At 41.0% G+C, this 22,413-nt stretch overlaps 2 protein-coding genes across 2 annotated transcripts in view; one reads left to right on the plus strand and one right to left on the minus strand.

Moving 5' to 3' along the window:
• Gycbeta100B (guanylate cyclase soluble subunit beta-1-like) overlaps positions 1-22,413 on the plus strand; it is a 148,385-nt gene that overhangs the window by 124,034 nt on the left and 1,938 nt on the right. The window contains exons 7-13 of the mRNA XM_071596501.1: positions 3,481-3,635; positions 5,788-6,003; positions 7,327-7,409; positions 8,225-8,395; positions 10,415-10,658; positions 12,931-13,068; positions 15,680-15,837. Of these exons, the coding sequence (XP_071452602.1) occupies positions 3,481-3,635; positions 5,788-6,003; positions 7,327-7,409; positions 8,225-8,395; positions 10,415-10,658; positions 12,931-13,068; positions 15,680-15,837 (1,165 nt within the window). The remainder of the gene's footprint in view (positions 1-3,480; positions 3,636-5,787; positions 6,004-7,326; positions 7,410-8,224; positions 8,396-10,414; positions 10,659-12,930; positions 13,069-15,679; positions 15,838-22,413) is intronic.
• On the minus strand, positions 16,125-17,796 carry stops (SOCS domain-containing protein stops). The gene has a single exon (XM_071596421.1). The coding sequence runs from the start codon at positions 17,729-17,731 to the stop codon at positions 16,592-16,594; it is 1,140 nt and encodes a 379-aa protein (XP_071452522.1). The 5' UTR covers positions 17,732-17,796; the 3' UTR covers positions 16,125-16,591.

The raw sequence follows: 22,413 nt of genomic DNA on the forward strand, positions 1-22,413 counted from the left end.
TGAAGAAGTACTTGGTAAGGTGGGCGAAGAGAGGGGTTTGTTGGGAGAAATCCTATGGAGGCAGAAAAAGTGGATGAAGGTGGTGTTGACCGGCAGTGGGATGTTGAAGACTGTGATAGATGGGAGAATGTTGGGCAAAAGAGGAAAGGGAAGGAACAGGATAGGGATGTTGGACGGGATGAAGGGAGGGAGAAAGTACTCAGAGATGAAGGGGGACCTTATTTAGAGTAGGATGATGGATTTTGTGTTTTTTTGGGAGTAATAAAATGTTTGTTTGGTAGTTTTGCCCATCCAAAAACCTACCTTAACCGGTAGATTACCTTAAAAAAAATGACGAGTTATATGGCTTAGCACTAGGATTTAAATGTGGGGTAAAAGTTGGAATACCTTATCCCTGTAACTAAATCAAGCTTATTAATAGAATAGCTTAAAATTATTTCTTTTAGAATAGCTTCATTTGCGGTCTTCCTTCTCCCAATTTATGATACATAACTCGGCAATAAGTGCTTCGCGTGGAGACAAACAGAATTATGCTTGTTAAATATTTTAGCAATATTAGTAGATAAGGAGTTATAGTTTCACCCGAAACCATATAGAGCATTGAGGAAACCAATATAAAAAACGTAGAATCGGTAAAAAAAATATTTGGTTGTTACAATAATTAAGTGCATGTCCAGGGGGAATCACATTCGCGAAATTTGCAGAAAAGGGAATAAAAAGTTGGAATTCTAAAACTGGATACATGGGAAATTTAATGAGAGGTTAAAAGAACACTGTTTTTATACGATAGCTGGGCCCCACCTAGAGTACACTACAAATGTATGGGATCCTCATGAAGTAGGCTTAATTTTTAAACTAGATCGAGTGCAATGTAGAGCAGCTAGAATTGTGAAAAGTTGTTCTGAACGAGAAAGCAGGGCCACGGCACTATTGGAAGAATTAGGATGAAGGCCACTAATTGACCGTAGGTTGAAATATTGCACAGTTTATATTGACTGTGTAGATTTGATGAAGGTCTTTTTATCAAGGGTGTTTAAGACATTTTACAGGTTTCGACTTACTATGGTATGTAGATCAGAACACTTAATCAGGAAGATGAATAGCAGAACGAGTTGATTTAAAATCTCGTTTTTTTCCCGTACAATTAGAGAATAAAACCGATATGATCGTAGGCGCGAAGAGGATGATTACTGTTGCAGGGCATATATTTTGCCTATGTACTGTATATTTTAAATAGATCAATTTTTATAACACTTATCCCGCATGGTTTTTTATGTATCCTGTTATTCATTTTTTTTGGATATGAGTAGCTTTTTTAGTGTTAAATAACCTTTTTAGAGCGCATGGTCGAAGTAATATTTTTGCAGAGATGTAATGCCCGAGCATGCATGGCTGGGGACCTGACACCCCCCGCCACACGCTCCAACGATGGCTTTCGGGGTATTATGTAGATGTAGACGTACGTGATAAGAATAATTTTTAAATTTTAGGTCGCGGTTCCTAACATATTACCATTTATATCCCATTACCAAGACTATCAAATAATCAAAAAATCAATCTGGCTATCAAATTAATACACCAAAAATTTAAAGGTATTTTATTGCAAAAATTAGAAAGGGAAAATAGAAAAACAGTATGTCTTGAGATTCTTATTATTTCTCGTCTTTGTGTTGCTGTTTTTCGCACTCACATATTACAGATCATTCTTAGGTACGCACGCACTTCGTAACTGTCGTCCGACGTTCGGATAACCTGAAGATGACGGCAAACTCATTTGGCATATATATATATATATATATATATATATATATATATATATATATATATATATATATATATATATATGTACTATATACATAGTATATATATACTATGTACGAGGGTCATCCGGAAAGTAGTACCCGTTCGTGCCGCATGAAGTGCTGACGACGCGAGTAGCCGTTGGACGAGGTCAGAGAGCTTCAGTGGCTTGTCTGCCTTCTCTGAGCCAAGTTGCGTGACGCTAGCATTGCCTGTGTTGTTTCTGTGATTGTTTACAATGTTTAAAAAAATTGAGAACGCCGCCAGTTGTGAAGTGAGGGCAGTGATTAAATTCCTCAATGCAAGAAACGTTCGCCCATGTGATATTCATCGCCAATTAAAGGAGGTGTATGGAGACAATGTAATGGACGAGTCGTCTGTTCGGCGGTGGTGTCGCAACTTCAACATGGGGAGGGGGAACACACACGACGATGAGCGTTCGGGGAGACCGTCTGTCATTACAGACCAACTGGTGAGCTCAGTTGACGAATTCGTGAGGAACGATCGGCGCGTCACAATTGATGACATCTTTGAGCATTTTCCCAATGTTTCTCGAACAATTGTTCATGAAATTGTTAAACACCATCTGCATTATGCAAAAATTTGTGCAAGATGGGTCCCTCGCGTATCTCAATGAGCTGGCGGCGAAGGACTATGCAGCAGGAATACAGAAACTTGTCACACGTTATGACAAATGCCTTAATTTGCTTGGAGATTATGTTGAGAAGTAGTTTAAAGTATCCTCTTTCAAATAAAATTTTTTATGTTTGTTAATATTTACTTTTGTGTCTTTATTTCACGAACGGGTACTACTTTCCGGATGACCCTCGTATAATATTATATATATATAATTATATATAATATATATATATATATATATATATATATATATATATATATATATATATATATATATATATATATATATATATACATATATATGCGTGTTTGTTTATGCATTAAGGAACAGAGGAAAATACAACCCACAAACGGAGCGTGGTTAGCAAGCGCTCGTCTTTTGAGATTTTTTAAAGTATACTTCACTTTATTAGTTTAAGTAAACATTTATTAGTGCTCTACCTATATAAAGGTTTGCCTCACTTGAATCATTAAAATACTTTTTTAAACATCAGTTTCCGACGTAAAAAAGTTAGAATAAGCGCTGACGTACATTCATCAGTAGCACGAATTCTGGCAACCCGATGTTGACGCAATGACTTAACCTTTGGCTTTCCAGGTAATCCCTTGTCAGTTGACAAACTCTTTCAAAAGAATCCAATATATATCCGTGAAATGACTCCAATGGAGTCACTCAATAAAAACGACCAAACAGGAGACAATTTTCAACGATAAAAAATACAAGCCTCAACCAATCTTCGGCTGGAATACATTCGAGATGAAAGAAATGATTTATGACATTATATGAAGGTTTTCGGAGATGTATGGAGCGATTTGCAACGAGGTAGTCTTTTTTTTGATTGATTGATGACCTCCTAGGAGAAATACGTGGAGCGGATTCGAGGGGGGGGGGGTAGAGAGTGTAAAGGTAATATAAGGAGAGGCTGGCAAGGAAGCAGGGGGGTTAGGGTGGGGGAGGGGGGGGGAGGGAAATGTAATAATTGAATTCGCTCAACCTCACCACGTCTTCAGGAATTCATCCCCCCTATCCCTCCGTTCCAGAGCCAAGGGTGAGCCCGGCCACATTCTGCAGGGTCTTCCCCTTCCACCTCCTCTTCGACAGAGAGCTGAGGGTCGTGCAGGCTGGCGCCACCGTTTCTCGCATCCTTCCCGACGTCACGGAGCCTGACTGCAAGGTCACCGATGTCCTCGAAATGGTGGGTCTCTGCCTCACCCTCAACCCGAGCACATTTTTTTCTTTTTTTCGACGACTGTAATGACCTTCCACTGATCATGCCCTATGGAGATCGCATGTTCAACCCCGAACTGCACTTTTGGATAATCTACCGTGTCTGGATCCGATTCTTACCAAACTAGGGCCTATGAGACTCCTCCAGATTAAAATAAAGAACAATTCAATCAAAATGCGATTCTAAAACCTAATGAAAATCAAATATCTCCCGAGGCGTTTTCACATTTTTATTGAGGAATTATTTCCTCTGCTCACTATCCTCGCTTGAAATTTTCTGGCAAACCAAAACTCCATTACATATATGTACATTCATTATGCGAGATTGCGTACGTCGAAGTCAAAATATCAGTCTCAATTTCGAGATTTGAGTCCATTTGGATGGTATTTAATCAATCATTTCCGTTTACAGTTTCAAGCAAAATAACAATTACCCAAAAACACTCTTGGTTGAATACCCTTTGTACTCGAATCAAATTGAATTAAATGTTTGCTTATCTACAAGGTCTATCCCACAGGTAGTAGGACTTACTTTTTCATAGATAGACGGACGGACGGGAGGCAGTTTCTCTGGCTGGATTTGAGGGAGGGGAGTCTCAGGAAAGGCTGAAGGCCTCTGGAAGTTGGTTCCCAGCCTTTGCGGAGTGCGCATCGCTCGTTTGTGAAACATCTACAACGTGACCTCGTTATGCTCCGTCATGAACCGGTTATCGGAACAGTGCTACGCCATCAAATGTAGCATGAAACTGGGCAAAATCGAGAAAGAGACTCATGACATGCTCAAGCTAGCTTATGGTGATAACGCCAAGGGAAGAACAGCTGTTTTGAGTGGCGCCAGTTGTTTCGAGAGGGTAGACAAGACGCCGAACGCCCAGGACGCCCTTCGACCTTAAAAAGTTAAGAAAATGTTGCCAGAATGAAGGTTTTGTTGGACACGGATCGCAGCTCAAGTGTTCGCGTGGTTTCTGATGAACTTGGCATCCCTATAAGTCATGTGCACCGACTTGCGGCTGAAAACATGATTATGAGAAAGGTGTGTGCGAAGTTGGTGCCGCGAGTGCTATCTGAGGGACAAGAGGAAACTCGCACGCGGATCTGCCAAGAGCTCCTCGACCAAATGAGTGAGGATCCAAGTTTTTTTAGACAATGCCCCACCAGACTTCCTCCTCTTCCCCAGCCTCCAATTCGTGCTGAAAGGAGGTCAACACGGCTTGGTGGAAGCGTTACAACAAGCCGTTACGAGGGAGCTTAGCGGCATTGCGGGCGCCGCCTTCCATAAGGCGTACGAGGCGTGGAAGATCCTCTGGAAGCGTTGCGTGGACGCGCAATGGTGCTGCTTCGAAGAATTTTGAGTGGTCGTATCAATTCTGGCAACAAAATTCTTTGAATCGACTCAGTCCTACCACTTTTGGGACAGACCTTGTGTGAAACCACGCTCATTATTATAAATTATAGGTCAGAGAGAAAAACGAGAAAGAAAATAATTCAATTTTTTCAATAATAACATTTTTGGAAAAAGTAAACTGTACCATCATATATACGAGGACTCGTACTAATGAAGACCGTATTTACCAAAGATACAAAAATAAAGCTCTTGTATGGACTTCCAAAAATAAATAATGATTGCAATTTGCGTATCTGGTTAGATCGTTGGGTCACGTACTTCTCTACCACAAGGCCATCTGATGTTCGCATCATGTATTGATATTTTGAGGTCCCAGGACATCATTTAGGTAAACACCAACAGCAGGAGACACTAAAAAAAACGGTACCCTGAAGCGGGAACATGGATTGTACAATGTAAATATCGGAGGAAAAGAGAAACCTTTGCCAGGGACATTGTTTTCGAAGATCATTATTTCAGCCTTTTTTAATCCATTTTACCTCCGGCAGGTCCTCGAAAATGCAATGGATCAGGAGGAAAAATAGCGATGCCGAATTTAAGGGAAAAAATTAAAGCGAGAATTTCCAACCCAGTCACCTGGGGGGGGAGGGATCGAGGGTCAATCCCAGCCTCAAAGGACACACGACCTTCGCTTCGCTCCCCCTCCGATTTCAGAGTTTGCCGCCGGATGGCGCACGCCAACAGAATGCCTTTCCATTCTTTCCCCCCAATCAAGGTGCGGCCCCACCTAGACCTGACCTTCGAGCACGTGCTCTCGCATATCGATACCGTGTTCGTCCTGAGGACCCGCGAGGGTGCGATCGGGAGGAGGAGAAGGGCGGCTTCCGGGGTCGGAGAGGGAAGTGACGGGTCAGCGGCGGAGGACAAGGGGCGGCGGCCGGACGGAGATGAGGGGGGCGAGGCACAGCAGCCCCCTTCCATTCGCCTCAAGGTGAGAGGGGACACGCCCACGGCCCTGCGAAAAGGGTCCCAAGGGTTCGGTCGCATTGGAGTGGGTCCAAATTAAGATTTCATTCTGCGTGCATTACATTACCCGGCTCATTCTGAGGAACTGCGCATAAATGACGCTTGAACTCAGTTCCTGAGGGTGTCCTTTCACTCCAAAGGTCACTCCATCGAAGTGAAAAGCGCCACCGAAGTTCGGCGAGGTATTCTATCTGAAGTGACCCAACTCAAATGCTGGGGACTCGTGGGAGTCGTAGAGTTCAAGTTTTAATCCCAATTTAATTTTAATTTGTTCTGGAACAACCTTTGGATTACATTTAGCATCACTTATTCTGTATTTTGAAGCTAAGATTTTTCATCTAACAGACTTTTTTTGTGCCAGAAATATTAGCATTATCTTTATTAATTAAAATCTAACATTTTCTCGTGCGTTTTGATCAATATTGTAAGCATAAAAACAGTTTTGTACTGGGCCTGAGCATAATGGTTTTGCGATGACAAAAGAAACCGAATAAGGAATAATTATAAGATGTCATGAGCCAAGTTTCACCTATCGTTCCCCATTCAAGTTCATTGCCTTGCCACATCGGACGCATGTTAAATTTTCAACAGAATTTAAAACTCACTCGTGTATTCTTGGCATTTTTTCCTTTTCTTTGCATTTTCGCAACGGATTTACGAAATCTTTAGGTTTAAATCAATTTGAGGGCAGGAATTCTCCCTCCTGGGGGAGTGCGTAACCATTTTCATTCTCCCTATCTCTACGCTCTAATATAAACTCTGATGTGCCATTTTGATAATACCATAATTTCATTCAACCCAAAATAAAAACATTGGAGAAGAGACATTTTGAATGCATTTAATGTTCTTTATCTGGGAGAAAAACTGCCGTAAATATTCCCGCTCGCAGGTTTTCGAAGAGCGAAATTATGAAACACGTTCAATGAATGCACATAAGGGGAATGATGTTCACTGTTTTCAACCACAAAATTTAGCGTCTTGAGGTTTTATAAATGACTTCTATATGAATGTTTGATCTTTTTTAGGATGAAAAATTAATTTTAGCATACAAGTACCTGTAAGATACCAGTAATTTCAACTTGCATTCAAATTTGTTAATTTACCGTAAAATACGTAGTGCACAAATTTTGAATCATCTGTTGCCAAATATTCTTAATATAAGTTATCAATTTTGGAAAGAAAGGGATGATAAATCATCATAATAATAAACATCTTTCAATTTCATTGAATTGATTAACTAATATTAGTACTCAACATAATATATATTAATTTATTTCTTTGCCTCCAGGGACAAATGCTGTTCATTCCAGAGAGTAATCTCATTGCATTCCTTTGCTACCCCAGCGTAATGAATTTGGACGACCTTGCAAGGTGAGACATTTTCAAATATGGAACGTCACTAAGTTTACAACGAAATAACGTGAAATACAGGTATAGGTACTTGTAGGTGGCGTTATAAGCATGCTTAGCCGATGGACATTAGATATGACGGTTCCGTGATTTTATAATGCAAATTATAAATTTCAATCAATAATAAGTTTTTTTGGATCAATAATATATCCAAATTATGTCCTCCGCTTACGCTGAAAAAATTGAAGTAAAATCGTTTTTCTTCTAATACTGGCATTTGCCACAAATTTGCTCTGGATACATTCCTATGGAACTCCAAAAGTCATTTTTGCAATTTAATTAACATTTTATATTGAATCCGATATCCCATGTCTCCTTTGGTGATTCCTTCCAGGGTGAGATAATCCTTCGAAATAATCCTTCATAATATTCATCAAGTCTATGAACAACTTGAAAAATGTAAATCACTATCAAAACTAAATGATTCTGGATTAGATCTTGAAAACTTGGGAAATTAAAACTTTTCTCCACCCATCTTTACTGGTATCTTTCTACAAATCTTTACCAATTAGAATACCTCTGGGATTTTTTTTTAATTTTAGACGAAAATGTGATAGTGATTCGTGTTACTAAATAATTTTGTTTGTTAATTTTTCTGATAAAACATAAGTTATTATTTTTTTGCATGATGATCCGTCACGAATAATCCATCAAAAAAATAGGTGGATAGACCACCGCGAATTTTGATTGCATTCATGCAGCCATTTAAGTCGATCGACCACTACGCTTTAGGCGAAACTAATTTTCGCTTCCCTTTTCGTAATCTTCATCGGCAGGAGAGGGCTTTACATTAGCGATGTCCCGCTGCATGACGCCACAAGGGACTTGGTGCTCCTCTCCGAGCAGTTTGAGGCGGAATACAAGTTGACGACGGACCTTGAGGTGCTCACGGATAAACTGCAACAGACGTACAGGGAGTTGGAGCGGGAAAAAATGAAGACGGACAAGTGAGTGTAACATCCACCTACCAAGCCATCGCGAGCAATTCCAACTAGCATCCAAGACAGCCGGCTGTTCTCCAAAAAAACACATTTTCAAAATGTGCATAAGAATCTATTCGGGTTGAAAATTATAATTCAGGACATGGACAACCACATGAATCAAAATCCCATGTGCAATTTAGCACCGCAATAAATACAGACAGATGAGAGAAGCCCGCATAAGAAAAAAAAGTTCCAATCGAGGCTTTATTTCCATACTTTTTGCATTAAACTCCCTTGGAATCCACAAAGATGTGGCGCTAACTACGAATAGTTGTTATTATTAACTGAAACAGTAAGATGTTGAGTCTGTGGTCTGGTGGTAATATTTAAAATTGAAACTTTACATTACTAGTTGAATGTGATTCCAAAAAAGTAAAGATAAATGTGACAATTGTTCAGCTTGTAAACACTTCACCGATTTTCAAATCTCATGGTATCATAAAGGGTAAAATTAGCCAATATATTCAATACAACAGACTACGAAGAAACTGCATTGAATAATGACAATTAAAGACAAAGGGTTTCAGATGAAACATGTTGCCCCACATTACACAGCCTAACGACATGAGTCCCTCATTGAATCAGTAGGATTCGTTTATTTGAAGGAGATTTTTATAATCCAATATATTACTTTTTTAAATCGCGGTAAATACCGCGAGAATCATTCGCCTCGACCGGAATCCCAGAGAAGGCGAATGATTTGAAAGTGTTACATTGTAATATATTCCACCGGGCAGCTAAACACGTAAAACCAGTAGATATGTGCAAGCGTGCACATTGGATATTTTGTGCCTTCCTCCTGGAGTAGTGGTAGTGAAAAGTAGAGTTCCAAAGTTAAATGTGAATTGTTTTATCAAATATTCGCCTTCACTTTCTCAAGAAACTCTTCTGCTGACGACTAGTAGCGCCTGCTTTCCATCTCATTCTACTTACCGCCATTTCTCATTTTATATCGTAGTAGCAGTAGTATTTAGGGGGGGGCGACCGATGGCTGAGGTCATTTGCACCATTAGGAATGGATGGGAAAAGATGAAGGGTGGAGAGAAACCCGGCGTCGGCATTAGCCTACTCTTTACAAAAGGCGCCAAGGGGTCCGCAGCTTAACGTCCCATCCGACGGACGGCGTACTCACTCAAAGTGCCCTCCACAAAGCACCTCAAGTAGGGATCGAGATACCTCTGAAAAATATCTGCCGTTTCCATGATTCGAACCGAATCTTCCTCTGGGTGGGAACCCGGTACGTTAGCCACCCCACTACCCCAATCCCCATATTCCCATTGAAATGAAATACTTTTTCTATAGATCCAGAGAAAAAACACGAAAAAATAACCGGAATCAGCGCATGATTTATCATTTGTATCGATGAAATGGACGCAAATGACCTCGGCTGTCGATCGCCTCCCCTATTAATAAAATGGAAGAAGGGACCATTCGGTCTCAATTTCGCCCACCTCTATCCATCTATCTATTAACTACTACTTACTGAAATGGAATTACAGAGAAATCTCTTAAAAGCAAAAGAGGAGATGTATGGCAAATAAAATTGAGATACGTTTGCCGTTCACATGCCACGTTCCAGCCGTCTCGTTTGGGGAGGACCCAGGTTTGAGCATCTATCTCCCTTGACCACTGACGCAAGTGTCAGCAGATACGGAGAGTTACGGGATTACATCAAAACGTTGATCTTCCCAATAATATTCACTTCCAGTTTATATAATGGCGAATAAGTGAGCACTATGCATATAATTCTCCTTTTCTTTTGATCGAGAACAAGACCTGATAAACTTCACGTAATTGTTGCGAAAAATAAGAGCATGGGGATGGAGAGAAAAAGTGAATCTTTTTGAAAAAACCCTGAGCTAATTTAGTAATTCCAGCTCACTCCAATAAGTTTTCCTTTTCTTACTACTAAGTGCGATTGGTACTCCAAGAACAAAAGGTTACCTCACCCTCGCTAATTCCTTCCTGATTGTTCCTTCGCAGTCTCTTGTATTCGGTCCTACCGGTTTCCGTGGCTACCGAACTCAGGCATGGCCGACCGGTTCCTGCGAGGCGCTACGATTGCGTCACACTCCTGTTCTCCGGGATCGTTGGCTTCGGTGCGCTCTGCGCCGAGTCGGATGCCAGCCAAGGCAGCGGAGCGATGAAGATCGTGCGGATGCTGAATGAACTCTACACCACGTTTGACGTTCTCACGGATCCGAAGAAGAATCAGAACGTATACAAGGTATGATGAAGTTGTTTTATTCAATGGCATCGCGAGAAGCAAGGTAATTAATTAAATACACAAAATGGCTTCCTTATGGAACATTTAAACGCATAAAATGTTGCACAACTACCTACGGCACTAATGTTTTGCCCAATAATATTTTGCTACCGCGTTTATCCCCCGCTATCTGGTTTTGAAGATACGAAACAGAGTTCTCTTTTACCGAAGAACACACGAGGTCTGTATATTAAGCAAAGAGACTGATTTTTTAAAAGTTTTATCATTCAAATAGAGTTACATTTTTTATATTGTCACCCTCAAAATAGCTTCCTTCTGAAGCCACACGGCGCTGGAGACGGTTCCTCCACTCCTCATAGCAAAGCTGGAACTCCGATTCATACTGGAATAGCCTGCAGCTGGTCGATTACAGCCGTTTGAATGTTTTCGACTGCCCCAAAGTGAATTCCCTTGAGGTGATTTTTCAACTTCGGGAAGAGAAGAAGGTCACAAGGACACAATTCAGGCGAATAAGGAGGGTGAGGAGACACAGGAATGATTTTACTGGCCAAAAACTCATCTTTTGAAATTCCTGTGTGACAAGGAGCATTATCGTGATGCAGCACCCAGTTGTTCATGATGATTGATTTCACATGAATGACCCATCCTCGAAGTTTTTCAAGAATCTCTCGGTAAAAGTGTTGAGTGGCCGTTTGGCCTTGAGGTACAAACTCTTTGTGGACGATTCCGTGGATATCGAAAAAACAAATGAGCATGCATTTGATCTTCGAATTCCTTATCGTTGCTTCTTTGGGCCTTGGAGAGGTTGCAGTGTGCCACTCCATGCTCTGGCGCTTGGTTTCTGGGTGGTACTCAAACACCCAAGACTAATCACCAGTAATGGCACGTTCCAGAAAATTGGGGTCATTTTCAATTGAATCCAAAAATTCAAGGCACCTGATTCCTTTTGGTATTGCGAAAGATTTTTGGAACCATTTTTGCGCAGAATTTTCTCATCCCCAATTCTTTGGTCAAAATTTGATAAACTGTGATGTGAGTCAAATTCAACTATTCCCTGATCATTCTGACTGTAAACCGACGATCTGAACGCACAAGATTCCGAATTCTGTCAAAATTTTCATCGGTTCTTGAAGATGAAGGCCTTCCGCTTAGTGGTTCACCTTCAATCGACTCTCTTCCTTCTGAAATCGCCTTAAACCACCGAAAAACCCAGTGCTCTTGATAAAAAGCTATCTCCGTAGGCCTGCTGAAGTTAAGCAAGAGTTTCCGTTGCACTGTGCCCAAGTCTGAAGGAAAAACTGGTAGCACACTGTTGCCCGAAACTTATGTCACTCATTTTTAGAACACAATATAAAAAAAAATTTCCCAAAAAAATCTCAACGGACAACCAAATGACTCGGGCGAGTTCAAACCCTTACTGAAGGCGGATCAAATGTTCTCCTACTGCCCCTCCAAACCCAGCGCCTCCAGTGGTGCCAGATCGAACGCTACGTTGCCAGTCTCATTACCTAATTCACAGACCTCGTATTCAAATGTCTGTAGGTGAATTTATGTGAAGTGTAAGGATTCGAGAGTGGTACGAATGTCTTCTCACTTTCCACCAAACATCTATCGAGAAGTTTCAATGAGACAGTATAAATAAGAGAAAGTGAAAGTACGTAAGTAGGTAAATACTATTTCTTCATTATTTCGCATACTTAATGATTTTATTGAAATTAGCCAATACTGTTTGACCGCAACACCATTATTTTCTTCCTTTTAAAGATCTTAATCCTGTTTTTCAAGCTTTCAGGTCTTATTCTTCCGTCTCCAAGCCACTGATAAGATTCTAGATCTTACGAATTGTGACGAAGAATTAAAAATACTGGATTTAATTTCTGGAGCTCATTCAAATCGCAACCATGAACAAAATGTCGCCATGTATATCGCTCAAATCTACACTAATAACCTTACCAAAGAAAGATAAGAGCGATAGTATATTTTTTAATAATTTCTGCTCATAATATGAATTAAATTATTTCGACACGCAACTCCAAGCTTATTTTTTGATAGCAAAAACACCTACACAAAGTTCTCATTTGTGCACCTTGAATGTGTGAACTTTTAATACTCATAGGAATATTTTTTTTTTAATTCGACGCGCATATATCGCATTCCTAGGGGAAGAAATAATGGCCATTTTTTTCCATTTTCATGCACAAAAACGCCATATTTGGCATTCTAATATTTCACTGACAAAGCTTTAAGGATGAAACATCATCTTCACCGACAGGTTGAAACAGTCGGGGACAAGTACATGGCCGTAAGCGGTCTACCAGATGCTTGCCGTTCCCACGCGAGATGCATAGCGCGCCTCGCCCTGGATATGATGGACCTCGGCCAGGAAGTGCAAGTGGATGGCAGGCCAGTGGTAAGATTGTATATAATGAAGCATTTCTCCTAATAGGCACTAATGAGAACGGATGGTATTTGGTGCCATCCTGGTGCGAGCAAATGTGTAATGCATTGATCAGTGCATGACCAACGGATGTAAAGGAAAATATGATACTAGCGGTCATTTATAGAAGGCTACTCACAGATTACCTTATTTTCAAAACAATATAAAACTACCCTTGATTTTCTACCAATATTTCTCTGGTAATGCTCGCGGATTAAGTTTTACGAAAATGCGAAAAAAAAAGACCTGATACCGAGGAGAACCTGAAAAACCTTAACCCAGATTACGCACAGTAGTTCATAAATTATCTCATGAGAGAAAGAGAGGTTTTTAACACCCTTGCCTATTTTCAGTAGCTAAAGTCAATTATTGAACGACATCATATGATTTATTCGGTAAATATTTCGGTATAGAGGCTGAAAATTCCAATATTCTTTGAAAATATTTTTACTGTCAAGAAAAAGTCCATCACTTTTGGGATCTAAGAATATGGATTAAGATAGGAAAATTAATCATCGACGAACATAACTAAGAAAGAAATAAAAGGGCAAAGGCGAAAGGTTGCCGACGCCGGATTAAAGATATTTCAATATGATATTAACTATTTTTACAATAATGAGCAGCAGTGAAATTACGTTTGGAGATGTTGATATATAACATACCTTGTGGTGCACTGCGTGGCCGATTCGGCGCCGCTTTTCAATCTTCGATGCGTCCGGAATAATTAACTGAAACATGCAAAATGCAAACTCCTAAATTTCGCCAAAGGTTTTACTCAGTTCCCAATGGAATATATTACGGAGATAAATAAATGCAGATAAATTTCATTTTGATAAGTTACTAAGAAAGGAAATGGATGAGAATCCATTTTACGGTATTCAATGAAGAATAGGGAAAGAGAAATAATCATTTAAAAAAGCGGTGTTGATTTCATAAGAGATACTCAAGGAGTATGAAGTTAAAGAATATTATCAAGAATTAAGAAGTCTTCATGTGTGAAGCTTCAGCAGGTATACTTGATGTTTCTAAGAGAGAGGATGAATACTATCGATATGCGTGCGAATAGCACGACACGTGAATAAGGATTGTGGTCTGGGGAGTGGAAGCAAAGATAAGACAGAAATGAAGGACTAAGCCGGGGTGAATTCGAATAAGATCGAAAATTTGGATAAAGGAGATATTGAGATGCCGGGGCAGATCGGGTTAAGGGGGGAAGAACTGAGGCAGGAGAGACTGCTTGAATGGGTGTACAATTTTACGAAAATATGGGACAGTTTTAATAGAACACCTAATTTAGCCTACATATAATAAGAAGACTTAATTATTGTGGAAGAATCGGGACTAAGGGCACTTTACCTAGCATTCGAGATAATCGTCCGCCGGTTCACGAATATATTCCAACTTTTGATGTGTGCACATTGCATTATACGAAGGTAGGCTGAAAACTAATGGAACATTTTACAATGTCTATCGTCCGTGGCAGTGATCGGACGTCCGCTGCGTGTTTCATTCACAATTATGGCTTTTCCAGGCTCGCAACCACGAAATTTTACTACCCATCGATTTACAGTAGACCTATCAACAACATCGTCACCATAAACAGCCTTTAAACGACGATGAATCTCAATAGGAGTCACTTTTTCAGCAGTTAAAAATTTGATAAAACACGCTGTTTAACTCGTGTTGACATAGCACTAGGACACATCTCCATACTTCCGCTTCTCAAAATACACTGGATGAATGTAACGACCTCGAAAACCTGCGCATGCGTGTTGAGGGGGAATTTTACTTCCACATGCCACCAGGAGTGCTTCTGAAGGTTATTTTGTGAGTGGTCTACAAGAATGGGTGCTTTAGTTTTCAGCTTACCCTCGTATTAATTAAATAAATTTTTAGGACACAAACGAACGCTAACCATAAGAAATATCGAAAATAAGCAAATAAAAATATATGATAAAACTTTGGTATTACCTCTCGATATTCCTGTAAACGAGACATACTTTTTTCCGTTTGATAGCGATGCTTGTATTTCTAAAACCCACTCGGGAAGGGAAAGAGATTGAGGGCGAGTGATATTCAAGGGGACACAATTTTGAGTACAATTCTTGTGATAATATCAACATACTACACGTGAACAAAAAAAAATGGTTCATATGCCCTCTTAAGACAAAAGCCAATTTTTAATACTATTTTATCACTTATTGTATCAGAAAAAATACCAATTAAATTCGCAATATATTAAATAGGAAAGCCAAATTAAGGTTAATTGAAAACTTTTTGTCGCTACCGTAGCTCTTCCTCAGCCAGGATGCCAGCGAATTCCAGGGGCAGTGAGTTTTTCGTGGAGAACCCTCGGAGTGGAGAATATCTTTTGCAAACAAAAACATATAAATATAATTTCGGCCACGAAGATGCTGATTCCTGGTTAAAATTTTTATTAATTCTCCTTGTCTCTGTGAAAGCCTTCCGGTCGCTCTACTCTATTTTAATACACAACATGGCCCCGCTTATAAGAGCGACTCCCTCAACAACTGCTCAAGGAAATAAACCTTGACTGTATCTATCTGCTTAATCTCAATTCCAGAAAGTAACCATCGGTATTCATTCTGGAGAAGTCGTCACTGGAGTGATCGGACACAGAATGCCACGGTACTGTCTCTTCGGGAACACTGTCAACCTGACGAGCAGAGCGGAGACGACTGGTGCCCCCGGCAGGATAAACGTCACGCAGGACGCCTACAGGTGAGAGATGAGGTCACGGTGCCTTGGTGTCAGAGACGTGCTCTTGCTCTCATCAATTTTCCTAGCCTTTTGAAGCAACGGACATTAAAAATCCCGAGTTTCCCTTATAATAGGGCAATACACGTCCATAATTCAAAGTTTGGCAGACAAACTTGCACTGAAGTATGAATGAGCACAAGCAAAATTCATTGAATGATTTACTGCCCTTTCACACTTCCTGTGCTTGTGTGCGTGTGTTCATCAAAGGATAAAATACCTTTAATTAATCAAATAAATTTGCATACATATTCCTTATGTCATATCCTTTAATCCAATATCGCTGCGATTCACTTATGAAAATATTTACCATACAGCTTTGACCACGAGGTAAAGGAAATCAAATGTACACCGGTACTATTAGAATACCGAAGCAAAGCATCTCTGAATCAAACTGTCCAGTTCGACTTCAATTTTAAACCTGAGTTAAAGTTCAGACAAATGCACCGTTGAAGTCATCTAACTCAGTATATTTCGATGCTCACGTCCATATGAAAGGTCACTGACGCTTCATTGCTTGTCCCACGCCAGTGTTAACTGCCGATCTGAGCGTTTGGCTCTTCCAAAGTGAATCCAAACGCGGGCGAAATAAATACAGAAAAAGGTTTTGATTCAAACACCACACATAGCATCCAACTTCGTGTGCATGAACCGGACGGACTCCATAGCATAGTCAAGAAAGGAATAAGGCGCGTTTTACAAAGGAACGTTGCCTCACTCAATCGTCCAAGAGATCCACATAGTTCATGAGTCTATTCGGCAGAGGGAGCTTCCGTATCCCGTATGGGAGTTCCCAGTTATTCCACAGCGCAGTCCTAATAGCACAGCGGCAGAGGTGTTTCAGCTCGGCCGGCCGATTCCACCGGCTCGGCAGGATGATGCCGTCACGGAAGAGCCTCGGGTGAACTGGCGTGCCACACGTCTTCCTCCACCTGATCGGCAGAGGGTCCTGGGCCTCCCACTCAACTTCATTCGCCGGAATAGCAACCCTCGTGCTGGCCCGCATCAGGACCCTCAAGCAGCTGGCCGAGTCTATGGGCAGGACCCGGACCCCGGCCGAGGCTGCCGCGCTGAGCTTCCGGACGTGACTCTCCAGGGGCGAATGTGCCCTCCGCTCCTCCCTGTCGACAGTCCTGCCCCTACCGCCGTCCGACTCCGCACCGAAGCGCAGCAACAGCAGCAGTACCTTGGGACGCTCCATCAAGGAGGCGACGTAGAGCGGAGGGGAGCCCTCGTAGGCCTGCATCGGCACGTCGACCAGGCGCGTTAGCGAGGGCTTCGCCCCCGGAGGCGGAGTCGCCGCTTCCTTGCCCCATCTCCTGCTCTCCGATGCCCCCGCACAGCATCTGCTCTCGATCCTGCCGGAAGGTCCCGGGACTACGTAAGAGAGCTTCATCTTGGCGGCGTGCGACAGGAAGTACCCCAGGGCCCGAAGGCTCTCCTCCCCGTCGGCGAAGTCTGTCTTCCAGCCGCAGATCAAGTGCGTCACCTTCGTTCCGAATATCGAACCGATGAACAATCGCTCGAAAGTCTTCTCGCAGCTGAATATACTGTCCAAAAGTCCGGCCACAACCGTGCAGTCCTCCAAGCAGCGGTCGAAGCATATCTTGGCGGCGACGTAGAGGACGTCGTGATATTTACCCATGAGGCACACGGAGCCGTTGGATCGACGGTGGACGTCGTGATACCGGAGGGCGGACATGACGGCGAGCCTGCAACCCTCCTTCTCGTCCTCGCAACTCATAATCAATGTCCCGAGGTAGTCTATCATCTCCCGGCGCTTGTGCCTAACGGAGAGACAACTCCTATCCATCGACGAGAGAACATCGTCGAAGAAACAATCAAGAACGACCTCCATCGCGATGGAACGATGGAGGAATATTGAACGGTGGAGGGATACTGTTGAACTGGAAGGTGGATCTAACGAGAAGCGAATGTGTGGGAAGCCTATAAGTTCGGTGGGGTTGGGGGAAGAGAATAAGCGGAGGGCTTCATGGGGGGCGCTCGAGCGGGGATGGGGCAAGGAAACGTTATACCTTCCTTTCCCCCACTAACTCAATGCACCTCTGAAAAGATTGTCAATGCATCAGCCTCCTCCTCTCGACACACCTCAGCATTCGAAATTCTTTTAAATTTGAAACAAACATGAAATATAAATCGAAAGTTGTGAAAAATCAATGGATGAACATTTAATATTTTACGATAATTTTGTCTTCTATAGTTGAGAAGTAACACTTATTCGTTTCTTTGCTATTAATTATTAATCATATTAATGAAGTCTAAAATAATATTATTAATATCCTTAAGGTTCATCTTGTTGAAAAGATCTTTGTTCTAGAATTACCTGTTATTTTACAGACTTATATGATCAGCATTCCACAACTCGGGTTTTGTAATTTGGTATTTAAGTGAAGCTATTAGAGTACAAGAATTGTGCTTTTCTCGTACAGCAAAAGTGCCTTCGAAAATAAATTAATCAAAAGGCCGCAAACTCAGATGGCATTCACGTAAAAAAAACGTAATTTTATAATTTGCATCGGTTATCTATTACGTTTTTTCCCCGAGATATATATTTTATATCCGGAGATCAAGCATAATATGATAGCGAAATAAAACATAAAGACCTCAATGAAAACACCGAATTAATAATATGCATCGATGTTATATGAATATCGTCGATTCTTAATCCTTCACCTCACACTCAGTTTGCGTGGGTGAGTTACGTAGTTCCCCCAAGTCGCGTGGCATGCAAGGTGGAGCACGAAGGGGAGGATTAGACGGGCCATTGGATGGAAGGAGGGGAGCCGGGTGTTTGCAGCGCCCTCGCCCCGACGGGAGGCGCGGGGGAAATCATGGCAGGGGAGGGAAGCCCAACGAATTCCTCGAACGGGGAGACGTAAGAGAAGACACACAAAAAGAGGGCGGGAGGCAAAACGAATGCGAGCGGGAACACGTGCCGTTGAAAACTACCGGTTACGAATATTTCAGACCTGATCTGTTAGAAATATGAGAAGACTTAAGTCGAAACCTTATCATTACGAATTCTAGTGTCAATAATATGCATGTAGATAATACGTGTACTGCAACCAGATGCAACGAAATGCGCATTTTGTAATTAACCAGCTTGAATCCAAACGCACATCACTAATGCACTGCAATTAGCATGAGAAATTATTTTATGACTATTTTACGCTAACAGAGTTTACATTTAACACACATTAATTAACTTAATTGATTCTTTCAGCTTAATCAACATCAAAGCGTTAAAATGGAGTAATTTTATAGTATGCAGTGATTCTTTTTGAATGAATTTTGATCCCAGACTCAAAAGTAAATGATTTCATTCGCTCCGACTTCGTTCTCTGCCAACGACCGGACTAGGAGTACATCAGAACAGAATAATGGTATGACTGAACGGTATATGACGAGTTTCCGTAGAGCTATTCCCCATTATAAAAGTTATATGAATTAATATTTCAACCGTTGTTTATGCAATTCATAAGAACGATCTGGACCATTTTTAAATTAGAAAATGAAACTCATTATTCCTGTATATTATATTCGCGGTCCTTTTCAAGGGTTACCCTCGTCATTTTAGGAAGAAATGTTGTCGTTTATATTTTCCTTTTATAAGTCTCCTTTTACAAATGAAGTACACCAATGCAGTTCAACTTACCATTTTAGGCTACCGTACGGTTTTTTCTAATCGGTTGTAAAATAGATTTTTAAAATGCTGAATTAAACTAAAAACTTACGCTAAATCTGATCTCGTTGAATCGGTGAAAGACTGATTCACGTCAAATTTAGAAATGTAGGGGGTTTGTTTATTTTAATTTTAGGTATTTTTAACATGCTTATCAATATTGTCAAAAAACCATGCGTTCCCCTTTGAAGTGTTAATTCAAATAATAATAAAGTCACAATGATGTTTTCTTATTTCTGGAACAAACTGAAGAAGGACTATTTATACTATTATTTTATTAAATGTTATTAGTCCACCTTCCACGAGATAATACAAACAGCACAATGACAGTCGCTTTAATGGCGATGCTTTAATTACCGACGACATCAAATGCCACAAACACCCATGAGGCTGTAAAGTTCAGTTCGGAACGCATAATGTCAACTCGGCACCAACTGTATAGTATGTCGTCTCCTCTGTAACTGGGACGATCCCCCTTCCATGTCTTCAGGGAAATTAGGGCTACGTTCAATTAATATCTCCTGGACGACATATTGGTTTTTATGTGGAGATAAAATGGCAGTAAAATGATTAGAAACGGGCGAACTCATCACTTCTGACGGGCATTTAATTAAGTAACTCGTGAAGCTCTTGAGTGAAAACTTCATCGCCTTAATTGGAAGTCACATACATCTCTGGAGGATCCTTTCCGAGTTCGTCTATCAGCCACTTCCCCGACGTATCGAGTTTAATTGGCACTAGGAAGTTTAAGCACTCGTAATGCAGTTAGGTCACCGACTATGTCTTCGCACGTGGTAATTTTTCAGTGTTTGCACGTACCAATGAAAGATGAAAAAGGCGATACATTCATTTAGAACACACTATTTCTTTAAAGATGTACGATGACACATCAGTCACGCTGTTTAAGAAATTCCAAAGAGGTTTATGATACATTCATGTTCATACGAACTCATAATTTCTATTTTTTTCAATTTTAGTATTTCGACGATTAACGTACAGCCTATAGACATTGCCAATGAAAATGCTTATGCATTATAATACTTCAGGGATATTAATCAGATTATCTTTAATCGGTTTTCACAATAATGTCTGCTTCAACAGTATCTCTTCCTCTTTCCTTCTCCCAAGATATTTTACCAGCCACGATTGCGCCATTACCTAGTGAATAAGAAAGGACATTTAAAAAATACTGTGCAAACTCAATTGAAATAAAATTTCTCGTTAAATTTTTGGTTTCAACTGCAACAAATTTCAATCTTGGCAATTAACTCTTTGAACGCCCTTGATTCGTTCCCATGACAGATTGGACAGAATTTACACACGAAATCTGTCCAATAAATATGCGAACTGAGGCAAAAAAACTTTATTTTGCAAAATATAGTTTGCATCGATATTTTCCCCTTCAACAAAGTAGTCTCCATTCGTTGCTAAGCAACCAAAGTAGTCTTCATTCGATCTTCTTTTCCGCTGTTTAAAAAAGCACCCTTGGAAGTCCTCGGCAGTCAGGCTTTCAAGTTTTCTCGTCGTTTCTTGCTTTATTGTGTCCACATCTTCCCAGTGATGTCCCCTCATTGCATTTTTGCATTTTGGGAATAGGAAAAAGTCGCAGGGGGCGAGATCTGGCGAATAAGGAGGATGATCAAGGATGGTCGTCGAATTCTTTGCCAGAAATTGGCCAACAATCAACGCAGCTTGGGCACGACTTTTGCACACTTTTTTTAACCCAAATGTTCGGTCAAAATAGTTTGCACTTTTGCCCAATTTTGTTCATCAGCTACCATTCGGACAGTTTTCCGACGATCGGTAAGGACAAGGGACCGCACGCGATCAATGTTGTCGTCAACACAGGTGGTTGAATGTCGCCCCGGCCTTGCTTCATCCGTGGCGTCTTGTTGGCCATCTTTAAAACGCTAAATCCACTTCAAAACGTATGTTTTCTTTAGAGCATTATCACCGTAAACAGCCGTCACCATTTCAGTAAATTCTTGATAACTTTTACCGCACTTCACCAAAAAACTTGATATTGATTCGTTGCTTCGTGATTTAGTCAATTTCCATTTTCGACAAACAGTAAAAACAAGTGCAACAGAAACTAACATAACTAGCACCATACCCACAGCTCGACGATCCCCCAAGCACAGACGGCTCATTGGGTCTTAGGCAACTGGCGCCGCTAGTGGGCGCCGTATAGTCTGCGTCAAGGCCGCCTGATTACACCAATTCGCATATTTATTGGGCTGACTACGTACGACAAAATATCAATAACTCAATTTGTTAATGCCGCCCATGAATTTCAATAGAACGAATAGAGAGCTCATGACAGCGGCATATAAAATATACATATTCGTCACCATGCATATTCTCCAAAGATCTTAAGGTGCTAAAAGTTGCTTCTTTGAACGGTGAATTTGAATTTCAGTCGCATAAATGAACAAATTTAATCTTTCGTCAAGTTCAATGCAACAATTTCAGAGTGTAAAAATCATTCGCCTTGACTAGGATTCGAACCCAGGTCCCTCAATATACGGTCGAGTGCTTTAGCCACTTAAGCTACCGAGGCGTTCTATAAATCTTAATAAGAGGACGCCTCGGTAGCTTAAGTGGCTAAAGCACTCGACCGGATATTGAGGGATCTGGGTTCGAATCCCAGTCAAGGCGAATGATTTTTACACTCTGAAATTGTTGCATTGAAATGCACATTAGCGGATGACTCCGTTAAAAGTTACTGTTGTGGCATCTCCCGCAGTTTCTTTGGAACCTTTCGTCAAGTATTGAGACACATTTTCAGATTATACAAGAGTTCAAAACTCAAACCAGTGTATATACATACTGCATTT

This window comes from Hetaerina americana, unplaced genomic scaffold, assembly GCF_022747635.1.
Source record: "Hetaerina americana unplaced genomic scaffold, ioHetAmer1.1.p SCAF_8, whole genome shotgun sequence".
Taxonomy (NCBI): Eukaryota; Metazoa; Arthropoda; class Insecta; order Odonata; family Calopterygidae; genus Hetaerina; species Hetaerina americana.

What these genes read in the sequence shown, in the direction of transcription:
- stops (XM_071596421.1), bottom strand. Translation starts at nt 17,731, where the DNA reads ATGGAGGTCGTTCTTGATTGTTTCTTCGACGATGTTCTCTCGTCGATG.